General features: G+C 43.7%; 1 protein-coding gene across 2 annotated transcripts; it reads right to left on the minus strand.

Moving 5' to 3' along the window:
* Positions 1-1,063: 1,063 nt before the first annotated feature.
* On the minus strand, positions 1,064-18,538 carry LOC109880425 (zinc finger protein 271-like). 2 transcript variants are annotated; one of them, XM_031813984.1, is made up of 6 exons: positions 18,036-18,537; positions 17,448-17,616; positions 12,217-13,527; positions 3,216-3,620; positions 1,989-3,119; positions 1,064-1,692 (listed from the first exon to the last, which is right to left on the minus strand). In XM_031813984.1, exons 1-6 carry the CDS (start codon positions 18,042-18,044, stop codon positions 1,640-1,642), a joined length of 3,078 nt encoding a protein of 1,025 aa, XP_031669844.1. In that variant the 5' UTR covers positions 18,045-18,537; the 3' UTR covers positions 1,064-1,639. The 2 variants fall into 2 exon arrangements, with proteins under 2 accessions (XP_031669844.1, XP_031669845.1); XM_031813985.1 differs by lacking the exons at positions 1,064-1,692; positions 1,989-3,119; positions 3,216-3,620 and having other exon boundaries at positions 11,272-13,527; positions 18,036-18,538.
* Between the last annotated feature and the right edge of the window lie 2,251 nt (positions 18,539-20,789).

Raw genomic sequence — 20,789 nt, forward strand, 5'->3', positions numbered from 1 at the left:
GATGCTGGAGGAAACAGGTACAAAAGTATCTATAACCACAGTAAAACGAGTCCTATATCGACATAACCTGCAAGGCCGCTCAGCAAGGAAGAAGCCACTGCTCCAAAACCGCCCTAAAAAAGCCAGACTACGGTTTGCAACTGCACATGGGGACAAAGATTGTACTTTTTGGAGAAATGTCCTCTGGTCTGATGAAACAAAAATATAACTGTTTGGTCATAATGACTATCGTTATGTTTGGAGGAAAAAGGGGGAGGCTTGCAAGCCAAAGAACACCATCCCAACCGTGAAGCACGGGGGTGGGTAGCATCATATTGTGGGGGTGCTTTGCTGCAGGAGGGACTGTTGCACTTCACAAAATAGATGGCATCATGAGGGAGGAAAATGATGTAGCAACATCTCAAGACATCAGTCAGGAAATTAAAGCTTGGTTGCAAATGGGTCTTCGAAATGGACAATGACCCCAAACATACTTCCAAAGTTGTGGCAAAATGGCTTCAAGACAACAAAGTCAAGGTATTGGTGTTGCCATCACAAATCCCTGACCTCCATCCTATAGAAAATGTGTGGGCAGAACTGAAAAAGCGTGTGTGAGGAGTGCAAGGAGCAAGGAGGCTTACAATCCTGACTCAGTTACATCTGTAAGGAGGAATGACCCAAAATTCACCCAACTTATTGTGGGAAGCTTGTGGAAGGCTACTCGAAACGTTTGACCCAAGTTAAACAATTTAAAGGCAATGCTATCAAATACTAATTGAGTGTACGGAAACTTCTGACCCACTGAGAATGTGATGAAATAAATAAAAGCTGAAGTAAATAATTATCTACTATTATTCTGACATTTCACATTCTTAAAATAAAGTGGTGATCCTAACTGACCTAAGTCAAGGAATTCTTACTAGGATTAAATGTCAGGAATTGTGAAAAACTTAGTTTAAATGTATTTGGCTAAGGAATATGTAAACCTCTGACTTCAACTGTATGTAAATGTGACATTTCCAGGAAAAAAATACCTGTTTTTGCTTTGTCATTGGTATTGTGTGAATGTTGATGAGGGGAAAAAAACAATTTAATCCATTTTAAAATGAGGCTGTAACGTTAAAAAAATGTGTAAAAAGTCAAGGGGTCTGAATACTTCCCGAAGGCACTGTATATATTTTACGTCAAGATGTTCAGGTTCTTGTTTCCACCATGCTACTGTTGATATAAGAGGTTGTCTCCTCCTCTTCATCTCTGATACTATTGGCTCTTCAGTCTTGACCCCGCCAGCCTGGTCCTCCTCAGGAAGTGAGATGTGGCATCTCTTCTTGTGTCTCCCAAGACTCTGAGGAGTGTTGAGTCTCTGGCCACATTCGTCACAGCTGTAAGGTTTCTCTCCTGTATGAACTCTACTGTGTATGTTAAGGTCTGATGATCTTGTTAAAGCCTTCCCACAGACAGAACAGGGGTAAGGTTTCTCCCCATGTGTCTCCTTTGTGTGTCCAGAAGTGATGCTTCATCAGGACTGCTCGTCTAAAACTCTTCCCACAAACAAAATATCTGTACGGTTTAACATGTCATGTGTCTTTTTCAGATCAAATAACCGTTGCCAGTCTGTCCCACACACAGAGCAACTGTCTCTCTGAGCTTTGAGATTCCCCTAGGTTTCTTTAGGTTCTCCTGATGTAGAGGTTCTCCCCTCCGAACTCTCGTCTATGTGAATGAGAAAACATAGGTTAGAAGGTCCAGTAACGTCAAACATGTGATTTCCTGTCTTTTATACACATTTCCACACTATGAGGTTGGAAAAAAAATACTGTGAAATTATGAAAATAATAAAAAATTTTGCTTGAGAATTTGCTCTTATCTACGAAGATATTTGTTTATTTTAATTGAAAACAATCACAGCTACTTAATAAAATAAAAAACATTTTTTAAATAAAAGAGCGATGTTCATTCAAAGTCAATATTGTATTCATGTAATTCATGGCTGTTCTGCTTCCACTTACCGAGACGATGAAGATCCCAACCAACCTCTTCTCCAGCTGAATGAATCAGACCACCAACTTCCTCACCTTCTCCTTCCCTCTCTCCTTCAGTTGTAACAGGGTTTTGAAACTCAACAGGTGGTAAACCAGCATGAGTTTTCTGATGTCTCTGAAGTTTTTGAGAACTAATGAAGCTCTGGCCACATTTAGGACAGTTGTAAGGTTTCTCTCCTGTATGATATCTGAGGTGGACTTTAAGGCCTGCTGATCTTGCAAAACTCTTATCGCAGACAGTGCAGGAGAAAGGTTTCTCTCCAGTGTGTGTCCGGAAATGCTCCTTCAAGTAACGTGCTTCAGAAAAATTCTTCCCACACACAGAGCAGGAGTGGGATTTCCCTTCTATGTGCAACAGTCTGTGTTTACGCAAGGACGAAGCACATCCAAACCTCTTGTCACAATCAGGGCAAGGGTGTCGTTTCTCTCCAGTGTGCACTGACCGGTGGTCTTCAAGATACGCCTTCTCACTGAAACTCTTCCCACACACAGAGCAACTATAAGGTCTCTTTCCTGTGTGAGTCTTCTCGTGCTTCAGGAGTTGTTTAGACAAGGCAAAGCTTTGCTCACACACAGAACAGTGGTGGGGTTTCCCTGTGTGTTGCAGAGAGTGGTCCTTTAGCTGATCTGGACGGCTGAAACTCTTTCCACAGACAGAGCAGGAGTGGGGTTTCTCTCCTGAGTGCATCAGGAAGTGTTCCTTCATGCGTGATTGTAAGCTAAAACCCTTCCCACACACAGAGCAGGAGTAAGGTTTCTCTTCTGCGTGTAACCACTGGTGCCTTTTCAAGGCTGAGGCAAAACCAAACCTCTTGTCACATTTGGAGCAGACGTAAGGTTTCTCTCCAGTGTGCACTATCTGGTGGTCTTGAAGATGTCTTTTTACACGGAACTGCTTTCCACACACAGAGCAAGGGTATGGCTTTTCTCCTGTGTGTATTCTCATATGTATTAGCAGTTTTGATAACTTTTTGCAGTCTTGTCCGCACACTGAACAGCAGTGAATTTTCTTAGCTGTGTGATTCCCCTGGTGTTGTTCAGGTAGTCCTGATGTAGAGGGACTCCCTTCACTGTCAGAGCAGTGGTCCTGTCTCTCTGCTGTGGGATAAGATGGGATGGATAAACTATGTGAAAATTTGGAACTGTAACAAAAAATATTTTTTCGTCCTTGGAATAACTGAATGTTAAACTTACCAAAAGCAGGATCCTCTTCCTCCTCTTTCACTATGATAACCAGTGCTGGTGTAAAACCATGACTCTCTCCTGTGTGTGTTCTCTGGTGTTTGGTAAGATTTGACGATGAAGAGAAACTCTCCCCACACACGGAGCAACTGTACAGCTTCTCTCCTGTGTGCAACGTCTGGTGTTTTTTCAGGTTTCCTTTGTCACTGAATTGCTTCCCGCAGACAGAGCAGGAGTAAGGTTTTTCGCCTGTGTGAGTTCTCATGTGTATTTGTAGTTTTGATAACTTCTGACAGTTTTTTCCACACACTGAACAGCAGTGAATCTTCTTAGCTGTGTGATTCCCCTGGTGTTGTTCAGGTAGTCCTGTTGTAGAGGGACTCCCTTCACTCTCAGAGCAGCGGTCAGGTCTCTCTTCTGTGGTAACGACATAAATATGGATTAACTCAAATTAGTTAACACCCTGACTAAGTCAAAATATTTGTTCCTGACGAAACAGAAAATAAATAAATATTGTAAAATTATAGGGCCCATACTTTTATCAAAAATGCTACATGTTAGCTTTTCCCATGAGATAACCTGGCACAGTTAGCCCTAAGCTAACCACCAGAAGCATATTTTAAACCTCCAAATCAAGGCTGTTCCACTTAAAATCTAATTAAATATTATTGGTCGTGAACACAGTATTCTGCCGTTGTTATAGCAGGTGATGCTCCAACAGTGCAGTGTTACCTAGCAATATTAGATAATACATACAAATCCCACCAAAATGTATCAGAACAGTTCAGAATATATATACAATGTATAGACAGTATATGAATAGGAACGGTGTGTACAACGGTGTGTACTAGCTAGCCGGCTAGTAACAGTGATTATGTCCATAGGGCAGCAGTCTAAGGTGGTAGCCAGCTAGTAACAGTGACTATGTCCATAGGGCAGCAGGCTAAGGTGGTAGCCGGCTAGTAACAGTGACTATGTACATAGATAGGGCAGCAGTCTAAGGTGGTGGCCAGTTAGTAACAGTGATTATGTCCATAGGGCAGCAGTCTAACGTGGTAGCCGGCTAGCAACAGTGACTATGTCCCATAGATAGGGCAGCAGTCTGAGGTGGTAGCCAGCTAGTAACAGTGACTATGTCCCATAGATAGGGCAGCAGTCTAAGGTGGTAGCCGGTTAGTAACAGTGACTATGTACATAGATAGGGCAGCAGTCTAAGATGGTAGCCGGCTAGTAACAGTGACTATGTCCATAGGACAGCAGTCTAAGGTGGTAGCCGGCTAGTAACAGTGACTATGTACATAGGGCAGCAGTCTAAGATGGTAGCCAGCTAGTAACAGTGACTATGTCCCATAGATAGGGCAGCAGTCTAAGGTGGTAGCCGGCTAGTAACAGTGACTATGTCCATAGGGCAGCAGTCTAAGGTGGTAGCCGGCTAGTAACAGTGACTATGTCCATAGGGCAGCAGTCTAAGGTGGTAGCCGGCTAGTAACAGTGACTATGTCCCATAGATAGGGCAGCAGTCTGAGGTGGTAGCCAGCTAGTAACAGTGACTATGTCCCATAGATAGGGCAGCAGTCTAAGGTGGTAGCCGGTTAGTAACAGTGACTATGTCCATAGGGCAGCAGTCTAACGTGGTAGCCGGCTAGTAACAGTGACTATGTCCATAGGGCAGCAGTCTAACGTGGTAGCCGGTTAGTAACAGTGACTATGTCCATAGGGCAGCAGTCTAAGGTGGTAGCCGGCTAGTAACAGTGACTATGTCCCATAGATAGGGCAGCAGTCTAAGGTGGTAGCCGGCTAGTAACAGTGACTATGTCCATAGGGCAGCAGTCTAAGGTGGTAGCCGGCTAGTAACAGTGACTATGTCCCATAGATAGGGCAGCAGTCTAAGGTGGTAGCCGGTTAGTAACAGTGACTATGTCCATAGGGCAGCAGTCTAACGTGGTAGCCGGCTAGTAACAGTGACTATGTCCATAGGGCAGCAGTCTAACGTGGTAGCCGGTTAGTAACAGTGACTATGTCCATAGGGCAGCAGTCTAACGTGGTAGCCGGTTAGTAACAGTGACTACGTACACTGCAATAACAACGGCAGATTATGATGATCTTCTAGATGGTAGCAGGGTGAACAGGCTGTGGCTCGGGTGGCTGAAGTCCATTATGATCTTTCTTGGCCTTCCTGTGACACCGGGGGCTGTAGATGTCCTGGAGGGCAGGCAGCGTGCTCCCGTCTGTGGTTGCGGACGGTGCATTTACCGTACCAGGCGGTGATACAGCCCGACGAGATGCTCTCAAAGGTGCATCTGTAGAAGTTTGAGGGTCTCCGGGGGCCAAGTCAAATTTCCTGAGCCTCCTGGGGAGGTTGAAGAGGCGCTGTTATGCCTTCACCACACGGCCTGTGTGACTGGATCATTTCAGGTTGTCAGTGATGGGCCTTAAGCTTTTCACCACCTTCGTCTCTCTCTCTGCCGTCTCCAGGATCAACTCCTTCAGTTTGTTGACGTTGACGGAGAGGTTATTATCCTGGCTCCACTCCACCAGGGCCCTCACCTCCGACCCGTAGGCCGTCTCGTTGTTTTTGGTAATCAAACGATCCCGACACAACAGGCTAAAATTTCAGGCGGCAGTTTCAAACAGCTCTCACACAAAAAGGGTATTATAACATTATATCATCATTTGTACATTTTCACAGTATGATTCCATCCTCAGCGTGGACATACAGGACCAGCACAGTATGATTCCATCCTCAGCGTGGACATACAGGACCAGCACAGTATGATTCCATCCTCAGCGTGGACATATAGGACCAGCACAGTATGATTCCATCGTCAGCGTGGACATACAGGACAGTCAACAGTATGATTCCATCCTCAGCGTGGACATACAGGACCAGTCAACAGTATGATTCCATCCTCAGCGTGGACATACAGGACCAGCACAGTATGATTCCATCCTCAGCGTGGACATACAGGACCAGCACAGTATGATTCCATCGTCAGCGTGGACATACAGGACAGTCAACAGTATGATTCCATCCTCAGCGTGGACATACAGGACCAGCACAGTATGATTCCATCGTCAGCGTGGACATACAGGACAGTCAACAGTATGATTCCATCCTCAGCGTGGACATACAGGACCAGTCAACAGTATGATTCCATCCTCAGCGTGGACATACAGGACAGTCAACAGTATGATTCCATCGTCAGCGTGGACATACAGGACAGTCAACAGTATGATTCCATCGTCAGCGTGGACATACAGGACAGTCAACAGTATGATTCCATCCTCAGCGTGGACATACAGGACAGTCAACAGTATGATTCCATCCTCAGCGTGGACATACAGGACAGTCAACAGTATGATTCCATCCTCAGCGTGGACATACAGGACCAGTCAACAGTATGATTCCATCCTCAGCGTGGACATATAGGACAGTCAACAGTATGATTCCATCCTCAGCGGGGACATACAGGACAGTCAACAGTATGATTCCATCCTCAGCGGGGACATACAGGACAGTCAACAGTATGATTCCATCCTCAGCGTGGACATACAGGACAGTCAACAGTATGATTCCATCCTCAGCGTGGACATACAGGACAGTCAACAGTATGATTCCATCCTCAGCGTGGACATACAGGACAGTCAACAGTATGATTCCATCCTCAGCGTGGACATACAGGACAGTCAACAGTATGATTCCATCCTCAGCGTGGACATACAGGACAGTCAACAGTATGATTCCATCCTCAGCGTGGACATACAGGACCAGCACAGTATGATTCCATCGTCAGCGTGGACATACAGGACAGTCAACAGTATGATTCCATCCTCAGCGTGGACATACAGGACCAGTCAACAGTATGATTCCATCCTCAGCGTGGACATACAGGACAGTCAACAGTATGATTCCATCCTCAGCGTGGACATACAGGACCAGCACAGTATGATTCCATCCTCAGCGTGGACATACAGGACAGTCAACAGTATGATTCCATCCTCAGCGTGGACATACAGGACAGTCAACAGTATGATTCCATCCTCAGCGTGGACATACAGGACCAGTCAACAGTATGATTCCATCCTCAGCGTGGACATACAGGACAGTCAACAGTATGATTCCATCCTCAGCGTGAACATACAGGACCAGCACAGTATGATTCCATCCTCAGCGTGGACATACAGGACAGTCAACAGTATGATTCCATCGTCAGCGTGGACATACAGGACAGTCAACAGTATGATTCCATCGTCAGCGTGGACATACAGGACAGTCAACAGTATGATTCCATCGTCAGCGTGGACATATAGGACCAGTCAACAGTGTGATTCCATCCTCAGCGTGGACATACAGGACAGTCAACAGTGTGATTCCATCCTCAGCGTGGACATACAGGACAGTCAACAGTATGATTCCATCCTCAGCGTGGACATACAGGACAGTCAACAGTATGATTCCATCCTCAGCGTGGACATACAGGACAGTCAACAGTATGATTCCATCCTCAGCGTGGACATACAGGACAGTCAACAGTATGATTCCATCCTCAGCGTGGACATACAGGACCAGCACAGTATGATTCCATCCTCAGCGTGGACATACAGGACAGTCAACAGTATGATTCCATCGTCAGCGTGGACATACAGGACAGTCAACAGTATGATTCCATCGTCAGCGTGGACATATAGGACCAGTCAACAGTGTGATTCCATCCTCAGCGTGGACATACAGGACAGTCAACAGTGTGATTCCATCCTCAGCGTGGACATACAGGACAGTCAACAGTATGATTCCATCCTCAGCGTGGACATACAGGACAGTCAACAGTATGATTCCATCCTCAGCGTGGACATACAGGACAGTCAACAGTATGATTCCATCCTCAGCGTGGACATACAGGACAGTCAACAGTATGATTCCATCCTCAGCGTGGACATACAGGACCAGCACAGTATGATTCCATCCTCAGCGTGGACATACAGGACAGTCAACAGTATGATTCCATCGTCAGCGTGGACATACAGGACAGTCAACAGTATGATTCCATCGTCAGCGTGGACATACAGGACAGTCAACAGTGTGATTCCATCCTCAGCGTGGACATACAGGACAGTCAACAGTATGATTCCATCCTCAGCGTGGACATACAGGACAGTCAACAGTGTGATTCCATCCTCAGCGTGGACATACAGGACAGTCAACAGTATGATTCCATCCTCAGCGTGGACATACAGGACAGTCAACAGTATGATTCCATCCTCAGCGTGGACATACAGGACAGTCAACAGTATGATTCCATCCTCAGCGTGGACATACAGGACCAGCACAGTATGATTCCATCCTCAGCGTGGACATACAGGACAGTCAACAGTATGATTCCATCGTCAGCGTGGACATACAGGACAGTCAACAGTATGATTCCATCGTCAGCGTGGACATATAGGACCAGTCAACAGTGTGATTCCATCCTCAGCGTGGACATACAGGACAGTCAACAGTGTGATTCCATCCTCAGCGTGGACATACAGGACAGTCAACAGTATGATTCCATCCTCAGCGTGGACATACAGGACAGTCAACAGTATGATTCCATCCTCAGCGTGGACATACAGGACAGTCAACAGTATGATTCCATCCTCAGCGTGGACATACAGGACAGTCAACAGTATGATTCCATCCTCAGCGTGGACATACAGGACCAGCACAGTATGATTCCATCCTCAGCGTGGACATACAGGACAGTCAACAGTATGATTCCATCGTCAGCGTGGACATACAGGACAGTCAACAGTATGATTCCATCGTCAGCGTGGACATACAGGACAGTCAACAGTGTGATTCCATCCTCAGCGTGGACATACAGGACAGTCAACAGTATGATTCCATCCTCAGCGTGGACATACAGGACAGTCAACAGTGTGATTCCATCCTCAGCGTGGACATACAGGACAGTCAACAGTATGATTCCATCCTCAGCGTGGACATACAGGACAGTCAACAGTATGATTCCATCCTCAGCGTGGACATATAGGACAGTCAACAGTATGATTCCATCCTCAGCGTGGACATACAGGACAGCCAACAGTATGATTCCATCCTCAGCGTGGACATACAGGACAGTCAACAGTTTGGAAAACTACTGATTCAAGGGTTTTTCTTTATTTTTTACTAATTTCTATATTGTAGAAAAACTGTGAAATAACACACATGGAATCATGTAGTAACCAAAAAAAAGTGTTAAACAAATCAAAATATATTGTCTATTTTAGATTCTTACATTTTCTATTTTAGATTCTTCAAAGTAGCCACCCTTTGCCTTGATGACAGCTTTGCATTCTCTCAACCAGCTTCATGCATTTCAATTAACAGGTGCCTTGTTAAAAGTGACTTTGTGGAATTTCTTTCCTTCTTAATGCATTTGAGCCAATCAGTTGTGTTGTGACAAGGTTGGTTATTCAGAAGATAGCCCTATTTGGTAAAAACAAGTCCATATTATGGAAAGAAAAGCTCAAATAAGCAAAGAGAAATGACAATCCATCATTATTTAAAGACATGAAGATTAGTCAATTCAGGAAATTTCAAAAACGTTGAAAGTTTCTTCAAGTGCAGTAGCAAAAACCATCAAGCGCTATGATGAAACTGGTTTTCATGAGGACCGTCAAAGGAAAGGAAGACCCAGAGTCACCTCTGTGGAAGAGGATACGTTCATTAGAGTCACCTCTGTGGAAGAGGATACGTTCATTAGAGTCACCTCTGTGGAAGAGGATACGTTCATTAGAGTCACCTCTGTGGAAGAGGATACGTTCATTAGAGTCACCTCTGTGGAAGAGGATACGTTCATTAGAGTCACCTCTGTGGAAGAGGATACGTTCATTAGAGTCACCTCTGTGGAAGAGGATACGTTCATTAGAGTCACCTCTGTGGAAGAGGATACGTTCATTAGAGTCACCTCTGGGGAAGAGGATACGTTCATTAGAGTCACCTCTGGGGAAGAGGATACGTTCATTAGAGTCACCTCTGGGGAAGAGGATACGTTCATTAGAGTCACCTCTGGGGAAGAGGATACGTTCATTAGAGTCACCTCTGGGGAAGAGGATACGTTCATTAGAGTCACCTCTGGGGAAGAGGATACGTTCATTAGAGTCACCTCTGTGGAAGAGGATACGTTCATTAGAGTTACCTCTGTGGAAGAGGATACGTTCATTAGAGTTACCTCTGTGGAAGAGGATACGTTGATTAGAGTCACCAGCCTCAGAATGCAGTCCAGATAAATGCCTCTGAGTTCAAGTAACAGACAACTCAACATCAACTGTTCAGAGGAGATGGACATTAGACCGGTCAATGGACATTAGACCGGTGGAAATCAGTCCTTTGGTCTGATGACTCTAAATTTGAGATTTTTGGTTCCAAGCATCGTGTCTTTGTGAGGCGCAGAGTAGGTGAACGGATGATCTCCGCATGTGTGGTTCCCACCGTGAAGCATGGAGGTGGTGGTGTGATGGTGCTTTGCTGGTGACACTGTCAGGGATTTATTTATAATATTCAAGGCACACCTAACCAGCATGGCTACCACAGCATTCTGCAGTGATATGCCATCCCATCTGGTTTGTGCTTAGAGGGACTATCATTTGTTTTTCAACAGGACAATGACCTAACACACCTCCAGGCTGTGTAAGGGCTATTTTACCAATTTTATACAGGACCAGGGCTCAGCATATGTGGGAACTCCTTCAAGACTGTTGGAAAATAATTCCAGGTGAAGTTGGTTGAGAGAATGCCAAGAGTGTTCAAAGCTGTCATCAAAGCAAAGGGTGGCTACTTTGAAGAATCTCAAATATAAAATAAATTGTTTTGGATCCTACATGATTCCATGTGTCATTTCATATGTCTTCACTATTATTCTATAATGTAGAAAATAGTAAAAATAAAGAAAACCCCCTTGAATGAGTAGGTGTGTCCAAACTTTAAACTGGTACTGTATATTTAAACACAATATGTAAAAATATATATATATTGGCTGATGTGGAATTTGTTACAGGAAATAATCATGCTATCAGCTGGTTGTGTTAGCATAGGGCTACGTTTTCTCATGCTGTCAGCTGGTTGTGTTAGCATAGGGCTACGTTATCTCATGCAGTCAGCTGGTTGTGTTAGCATAGGGCTACGTTTTCTCATGCTGTCAGCTGGTTGTGTTAGCATAGGGCTACGTTATCTCATGCAGTCAGCTGGTTGTGTTAGCATAGGGCTACGTTATCTCATGCTGTCAGCTGGTTGTGTTAGTATAGGGCTACGTTATCTCATGCTGTCAGCTGGTTGTGTTAGCATAGGGCTACGTTATCTCATGCTATCAGCTGGTTGTGTTAGCATAGGGCTACGTTATCTCATGCTGTCAGCTGGTTGTGTTAGCATAGAGCTACGTTATCTCATGCTGTCAGCTGGTTGTGTTAGCATAGGGCTACGTTTTCTCATGCTATCAGCTGGTTGTGTTAGCATAGGGCTACGTTATCTCATGCTGTCAGCTGGTTGTGTTAGCATAGAGCTACGTTATCTCATGCTGTCAGCTGGTTGTGTTAGCATAGGGCTACGTTTTCTCATGCTATCAGCTGGTTGTGTTAGCATAGGGCTACGTTTTCTCATGCTGTCAGCTGGTCGTGTTAGCATAGGGCTACGTTTTCTCATGCTATCAGCTGGTTGTGTTAGCATAGGGCTACGTTATCTCATGCTATCAGCTGGTTGTGTTAGCACAGGGCTACGTTATCTCATGCTATCAGCTGGTCGTGTTAGCATAGGGCTACGTTTTCTCAAGCTATCAGCTGGTTGTGTTAGCATAGGGCTACGTTATCTCATGCTATCAGCTGGTTGTGTTAGCATAGGGCTACGTTATCTCATGCTATCAGCTGGTTGTGTTAGCATAGGGCTACGTTTTCTCATGGTTAAAGCTTAAGCAAGATGTTGCAAGTATGGTCCCATTAAATATCAAAGCTATAGTACAACACAAACACTTTTACTCACCAAAAGCAGGATCCTCCTCTTCCTCTTTCACTTTGACATCCAGTACAACAGACTCCTCTACCGCTGCAGACACCTGCTGCTGTGATCCCTGTCCAGGAGCTTGGCTCAGGCTAGCCAAAGGTCCTTCTCCAGCATGGAGACAGGACTGATTTGCCGATGAGGATAATTTATTTCTGCAGAGAGAGCAGGGGTAAGGTTTCACCTTAGTGTGAACTCGCTGGTGTCTTTTGAGGAGTGGTGAAGCTGAGAAACTCTTATTACACGGAGAGCAGTGGTTCGGTTTCTCTCCGGTGTGCTGTTGCATGTGAATCTTGAAAGTCCACGATTGGCTGAATTCCTTCCCACATTCTGAGCAGCTGTATTGTGCGACACTAGTGTGGGATTGTTTGTGTCTTGCTAGAGAGCTACGGTGAACAAAGGTATTTTTACAGGAGGTACACCGGTAAGGTTTCTCTCTATCAGCATTGACAAAAACAACAATTTCCTCCTCCTCCTCTTTGACATTAATTGCCAGCTCCTGTTCCTCGTCTTCGATCTTGATATTCATAGTTTGACTGCCTGATGACGCCATATCTGGAATTCCCAGTGTACACTGGTTGCTATGGTTACTGGCATGGCTGCATTGACGTTTGCGAAGACCTTCGGTCGAAGCAAAACCCCTCCCGCAATCAGAGTACTCGTAAGGTTTCTCTCCAGTGTGCACAGTCTGATGCTGCCTGAGCCTCGATGGTGACTCGTATCTCTTCCCACACTGTGAGCATTGGTAAGGTTTCGGTGTGGGTGTTCCTGTATGGCGTCTTACGTGTCTCGATAGAGTTCCCTTACAGCCAAAGCTCATCTCGCAGTAGGAGCACTGGTGAGGTCTCTCCCCTGTGTGCTTTCTCATGTGCATCTTCAGTTCATATGCAGAGAAACATTCCTTTCCACAATTGGAGCACGGGTGCTTCTTTGTCGCATCTGGCTGCTTCTCTCCAGGGTGGGTCATCTGATGTCTTTCCAGGTGGGGCTTTAGTGTGAATTGCTTCCCGCACACAGAGCACTGGTAAGGCTTCTCTCCTGTATGTGTTCGGAAATGTCTCTTCAGTTTGGAGGGGTGAACAAAGTCTTTTCCACATACTGGACAGACGGAAGCCTCCTTAGCAAGGTATGTGTGTGTTCTCAGGTGTCTGTTGAAATTAGATGGGTGAGCGATCTCTATTCCACATTCTGGGCAGCGCCAAAACTTCTTAGGTCTAGGATTCTCCTGGTGCTGTTCAGGTTCTGCTGGTGCCCCATCACTAGAGCTGGTGTTAGAACTCGCTCCTCGTTCGACTGGAAAATAAAGGGGGGGGGGGGGGGGGGGGGGTCATTCAACCTCAAAAAAACACAAGAGGCTTTTAACACCTGCGTTCTGAAATCGTTTCTATAGTTAGATAACATAAGTATTACAGAAACATTTGTGTTCAAATTATGTGATTTGATCTCTGAGGAACACAGCTAATTGATTGCACCCAAATTGGCCATTCTAATTTAAGGGATTCATATGATCTTCAGTAAATATAGTAATATATAATAAGTACCAGACATCCAATTCAAATGGTCAAGTCACCCGCAGACACACATCTCACCCAGACAACAGTGTTACAGTATCAGTTCTTTACAAAATATATATATATATAAAATAATAAGTAATATATATTTTTTATTTTAACTTTATTTAACTAGGCAAGTCAGTTAAGAACAAATTCTTATTTTCAATGACGGCCTAGGAACAGTGGGTTAACTGCCTGTTCAGGGGCAGAACGACAGATTTGTACCTTGTCAGCACGGGGGTTTGAACTTGCAACCTTCCGGTTACTAGTCCAACGCTCTAACCACTAGGCTACCCTGCCGAACCCTTTACGGAATAGTGACGATAAAACAAACACGTTTGGTATTTGCCAAAAGACATGTGGGTTACTCCCCAAACATATGGAAGATGGTGCTCTGGTCAGATAAGGCTAAAATTGAGATTTTTGGCCATCAAGGAAAACGCTGTCTGGCGAAAAGCCAACACTTCTCATTACACCGAGAACACCATCCACAGTGAAGCATGGTGGTGACAGCATCATGCTGTGGGGATGTTTTTCTCATCGGCAGGGACTGGGAAACTGGTCAGAATGGAACGAATGATGGATGACGTTAAATACAAGGAAATTCTCGAGGGAAACCTATTTCAGTCTTCCAGAGATTTGAGACTGGGACGGAGGTTCACCTTCCAGCAGGACAATGACCCTAAGCATTCTGTTAAAGCAACACTCAAGTGGTTTAAGGGGAAACATGTAAATGTCTTGTAAGGGCCTAGTCAAAGCCCAGAACTCAATCCAATTGAGAAGCTGTGGTATGACTTAAAGATTGCTGTACACCAGCGGAACACATTCAACTTGAAAGAGCTGGAGCAGTTTTGCCTTGAAGATTGGGCAAAAATCCCAGTGGCTAAATGTGCCAAGCTTATAGAGACATACCCCAAGAGACATGCAGCTGCAATTTCTGCAAAAGGTGTCTCCACAAAGTATTGACTTTGGGGGGGGGGGTGAATAGTAATGAACGCTCAAGTTCAGTTTTTTTTGTCTTATTTCTTGTTTGTTTCACAATATAAAATATTTTGCATCTTCAAAGTTGTAGGCATGTTGTGTCAATCAAACGATACAACCCCCCCCAAAAATTCCAGGTTGTAAAAAAATTGTAAAAGCAACAAAATAGTAAAAATGCCAAGGGGGGTGCACACTTTCACAAGTCACTGTATGTCTGACGAGAACTGCGGCTTGGAGTATTGCTTCTTTGTAATGCATTCCCTGTGAATCTGGTGATTTTATTTTATTCCCTGTTCAGACAAAATTCGCCATTGAAGATGCTTGCATTATTTGCCATTAATTATTGTGGAGGAACCAGGTTTTGCCCACTAGAGTTTGGTTAAAGCATCATGCTGCTAAGAGATGGACAAACAATTGCTTTCATGGGAGGACTGGCTTGACTTGTGAGGATGACCACACAATTTATTTTCATTATGATAAAAAGCTATTGGTTTTCTACCCAAAGTTGCATGGAGACCAGTAAAATTGATAAAATAATGTGGCACTAGCAGGAATAGTGGAATCTAGCGGAACAAAAACTGGTACTTGCACACAAATTTATGGTATATAATGCAAGTTATTTAAAAGGCTAATTTCTCTGAACAGATAAAAAAAAAAACATCACCAGATTCACAGGGAATGCATTACATAGTATGGAGAAGCAATACTCCAAGCCGCAGCTTCGTCCTACTTCTCAAACATAGAGAACTGATACCATACATTGGTTGTTAGGGTGAGATTGGCATTGGGGTGTGGGGTCGGTTGGTGCCTTTTGAGAATTGTATTGGATTTCTCATACACTACATGGCCAAAAGTATGTGGTCACTGCTCGTCAAACATCTCATTCCATAATCATGGGCATTAATATGGCCTCACTTTGATATGGACTCACTTCCACCAAACCTTATAGTTGGCACTATGCATTCGGACAGGTAGCGTTCATCTGGCCTTTGCCAAACCCAGATTAGTCCGTCGGACTGCCAGATGGTGAAGCGTGATTCATCATTCCAGAAAACATGTTTCCGATGCTCCAGATTCCAATGGCGGGGAGCTTTCCACCACTCCAACCGAAGCATGGCATTGCGCATGGTGATCTTAGGCTTGTGTGTGGCTGCTCGGCCATGGAAACCCATTTCATTAAGCTCTCGACGAAGAGTTCTTGTGCTGACGTTGCTTCCAGAGGCAGTTTGGAACTCGGTAGTGAGTGTTGTAACAGAGGGCAGTTTGGAACTCGGTAGTGAGTGTTGCAACTGAGGACATATGATTTGTACACGCTACAGCACTCTGTTCTGTGAGCTTGTGTGGCCTACCACCATGCGGCTGAGCCGTTGTTGCTCCTAGACATCTCCACTTCACAATAACAGCACTTATAACCGATCGGGGCAGTTGAGCTCTTCAGTCCAATGATGATGCCACGTTGAAAGTCACCGAGCTCTTCAGTAAGGCCATTCTACTTCCACCAATGTTTGTTTATGGAGATTGCATGGCTGTGTGATTGATTTTATTTTATAAATGTTTTCAATTTAATCTTAAATGTTTGTTTTTTTTACCCCTTTTTCGTGATATCTAATTGGTTGTTCCATTCTTGTCCCATCGCTGCAACTCTCGTACGGACTCGGAGAGGCGAAGTTCATGAGCTTTTGGCCACGTAGTGTATCTTACTCAATGGAAGGACTAAGTTTGATCCAGATCAGATGTGGGTATTTATTGACTATTATGTCAATCCTACAAATCAAAAGGGCCCATTTGGATTCAATCAATTAGCTTCATTTCTCAGAGATTAAATGTAATTTCAACAAAAAATAATGTTGCAGGAAAGCGAATCTTATCTGTTACCAACTACAGACACAATTAAATAAGAATCATTGTGATGGTGGTTGTCATGGCTACCTGAAATGATTCAAGGGGTAAACAAAATGTATTACTATTTTATAGCTATTATCAGTCATTGTCCTGTGTTTTTATTCCATAAACATTTAACCTTTTATTGAATTAAACAGATAGTGTGACCATCTGTAGATGAACTATCAACAAACTATCTGTTGATAAGCAACTGCTTGCCAATGTTACATTGGGGTTATGTTTAGAATAAGGTTAGGGTTATATTTAGAATAAGGTTAGGGTTATGTTTAGAATAAGGTTAGGGTTATGTTTAGAATAAGGTTAGGGTTAGGGTTATGTTTAGAATAAGGTTATGTTTAGAATAAGGTCAGGGTTATGTTTAGAATAAGGTTAGGGTTATATTTAGAATAAGGTTAGGGTTATGTTTAGAATAAGGTTAGGGTTATGTTTAGAATAAGGTTAGGGTTAGGGTTAGAATAAGGTTAGGGTTATGTTTAGAATAAGGTTAGGTTTAGAATAAGGTTAGGGTTAGAATAAGGTTAAGGTTAGGGTTAGAATAAGGTTAAGGTTAGGGTTAGAATAAGGTTAAGGTTAGGGTTATGTTTAGAATAAGGGTAAGGTTAGGGTTATGTTTTAGAATAAGGGTAAGGTTTGGGCTAGTAGATAGCTAGTTGACATGCTACTAATGTCTTTAGAGGATCTACAGGTGGATTATCCAAATAAAGTGTTACCAATTAAACTGCTATATATAGAATGGAACTGTATAATCTCTGTAATTAATGAAGCATGTTAATTTACCAGTATCATCCACGTCCCAGTCTTCCTCCTCCTCCTTGACTACAATGTTAAATCTGGGTATTTCACTGCAGGTGTCGATGTCTCTATGGTTAGAGTCAGGAACCAGTGACTCCGGAGGGCTGGGTTCAGTGGAGCAGGAGAGAGGGGGGTTGGATGGGTCAGCAGAATCCTAAAACAAAGAATAAGATTGAATTAGTTATATATACCCATCAGAACCCAAAATATAAACTTGTTATACTCCGATGTTTGTAAACAAAGTAAATGTAAACAAACACTATTTAACCCCAAAACATAGTTAAAACTATTATTGTCATATCATGGATGGTCAGTCCTTGCATCAATAGCTCTGTTTATGAATCTGAGAGTGGTTACATTTCTTCAGGCCACCTCTCAGCTTTTTATTGGCTTCTAAGAGGGGAGGCAAGACCCTTTGTGATCGTTTCAACTACTAATTGAAGCTTTAATACTTAGCTAAATGGATGATCTAACTAGCTAATACTTTAGTAATAATAATAATAATACTGCTAATACTAATACTTTAGGCATAGCCATCCCGACTGGTTTAGCATTAGTTATAGTCATTCTCACCTCATTCATCGTGAATTCTTCAGAAATAGTTTCCTATGAAAGAGTTGGGTCACTGAATTAAACTAAAGCAGATTCTTCTCAAATCCCCGACAGTTCACCACGAGGTCACATTATCTAGCGGATTACTTTCCATACAACTCAGATAGCTAACTAGCTAGGCCAACGGTAGCTAGATAATTTACTTTCCTAGACCAGATAGCAAAACTATATGAAATGGTCGTTGAAAATATCGCTAGCTCCACGTAGATAGTCCGAGTTGGGCAAAATCCAAGTCTAATTTAAACGACATCAAATGATATCAGACACATTTCAGACACTACCAAACTAAGCTAGCTAGCTATCAACATAAGCATCTTCTTTCTTCCAGCCCAGCTTCCGGGTTAGATTCTTCTGTCAATCTGCATTATCCCGAAACAGCAGAAGGCTCTACGGGACACTAGCTTGTTACCAACGTTACAGTTAGAAAATATTGAAATATTTTACCGGTACAATTAATAATATATGCATGGTTAGCTACCAGCTAGCTACATTAGTGTCTTCCTGCTTCCGGCCTAACTTCCGGTCCGTCCTCGACTCTGCTGCCGACCCATTCTGCGTTACCGCCACCACCAGTTCTCCGTCTTCTATGTGTCTCAGCGGTCTGCAAACAAACGTTTATTTGCATACCGCCATCTACTGTGCTGGAACGTACGATCAATCATGATCTTCCAAATTCTGTGCTACCAAATAATATAATATAACATAATAATATAATAAAAAATATATGTAAAAAAAATATATATATATATATATATATAATATAACAACCAAATACCAACTTCTACCACCCAGTGGCGGTTCTAGACCATTTCAACTGGGGGGGCCAAGCTGGGGCCAGTTGTACTGTTAGAGGGGCCAGTTACATTAGACGTTATTGTTGTCATATCGTTTTCTTCACTGCATTGCAGGCATTAGCAGGCAAAATACCATGTTCGGTGTTGCCACTGTCTAATAATGGATGTATAAAAAAAAAAACGATAGCCAAAATTTGTATGTCAAAATGATTTCATACTCCACATTTAGGGGGGGCCACAAGGGGGGTCCAAAATTGTTGTCACAGGGACACTGTCCCCCCCCCCCCCCAGAACCGCTAATGTCCCCCCCCCCCCCAAAAAAAAACACACAAAAAACACTCCCAACCCTCCTACCCTATTAAACTGTATCTACAGTGCATTTTTGGGAAATGTCTCTAAAAAAAACTGAAATATAACATTTACATAAGTATTCAGACTCTTTACTCAGTACTTTGTTGAAGCACTTTTGGCAGCGATTACAGCCTCAAGTCTTCTTGGGTATGACGCAACAAGCTTGGCACACCTGTATTTGGGGAGTTTCTCCCATTCCTCTCTGCAGATCCTCTCAAGCTCTGGCAGGTTGGATGGGGAGCGTCGCTGCACAGCTATTTTCAGTTCTCTCCAGAGATGATTGATCGAGTTCATTTCCGAGCCCTGGCTGGGCCGCTCAAGGACATTCAGAGACTTGTCCTGAAGTCACTCCTGTGTTATCTTGGCTGTGTGCTTAGGGTCGTTGTCTTTCTGGAAGGTGAACCTTCACCCCAGTCTGAGGTCCTGAGCGTTCTGGAGCAGGTTTTCATCAAGGATCTCTCTGTATTATCAAATCAAATCAATCAATCTTGGTTTCATCAGACCAGAGAATCTTGTTTTTAGTAGCCTTATGGAAAACTCCAAGCGGGCTGTGATGTGTATTTTACTGAGGAGTGGCTTCCGTCTGGCCACTCTACCATAAAGGCCTGTTAGGTTCTCCCATCTCCACAGAGGAACTCTAGTACTCGATCAGAGTGACCATCGGGTTCTTGGTCAACTCCCTGATTGCTCAGTTTTGCCAGGCAACCAGCACTAGAAGGAGTCTTGGTGGTTCCAAACTTCTATTTAAGAATGATGGAAGCAACTGGTCTTGGGGACCTTCAATGCTGTAGAATTGATTTGGTACTCTTCCCCAGATCTGTGCCTCGACACAATCCTGTCTCTGAGCTCTACAGACAATTTCTTCAACCTCATGGCTTGGTTTTTGCGCTGACATGCACTGTCAACTGTGGGACCTTATATAGACAGGAGTGTGCCTTTCCAAATCATGTCCAATCAATTGACTTTACAACAGGTGGACTCCAATCAAGTTGTATAACCATCTCAAGGATGAGCAATGGAAACAGGATGCATCTGAGCTCAATTGCGAGTCTCTTAGCAAGGAGTCTGAATACTTGTATAAATAAGATATTTCTCTTTTATTTTTATTTGCAAAAATGTCTAAAAACATGTTTTTGCTTCGTCATTATGGGGTATTGTGTGTAGATTGATGAGGATTTTTATTTATTTAATCCATGTAACGCTCCGGGTGTCGTAGGTGTGGAGTCATACGCAGGAAACAGAGAGTTCAATACTGTGCTATTTAATGCACTCGCGAAACACTGGGTGCTCAAAGACAAATGCCCCAAACACGGGGAACGAAAACAGTACAGCAGAATACACGACCAGGAACAAACACGTTCGTCTACTTTATACACGAAGGTTACAATAATTCATCCCGCACAAAGAAACAGGCGGGCCGGCTGTCTAATAAAGCCCAACTAATTATTAACTAACATGTGCTAACAATAAACATACAAGGAGGGGCCGGAAAGAAAATCAGTGGCCGGAGACGAAGACCGCCGAGCGCCACCCGAACGGGAAGGGGAGCCACCCTCGGTCGGACTCGTGA

The sequence above is a fragment of the Oncorhynchus kisutch genome, unplaced genomic scaffold (genome assembly GCF_002021735.2).
Source record: "Oncorhynchus kisutch isolate 150728-3 unplaced genomic scaffold, Okis_V2 Okis06b-Okis10b_hom, whole genome shotgun sequence".
Taxonomy (NCBI): domain Eukaryota; kingdom Metazoa; phylum Chordata; class Actinopteri; order Salmoniformes; family Salmonidae; genus Oncorhynchus; species Oncorhynchus kisutch.

Bases quoted from the DNA above. Each gene is read 5' to 3' on its own strand.
- LOC109880425 (XM_031813984.1), bottom strand. The intron at 3,621-12,216 runs GTGAGTAAAAGT...TCGTTACCACAG, and splicing joins AGAGGAGGATCCTGCTTTTG to AAGAGAGACCTGACCGCTGC. The intron at 3,120-3,215 runs GTAAGTTTAACA...CTTATCCCACAG, and splicing joins GGAAGAGGATCCTGCTTTTG to CAGAGAGACAGGACCACTGC.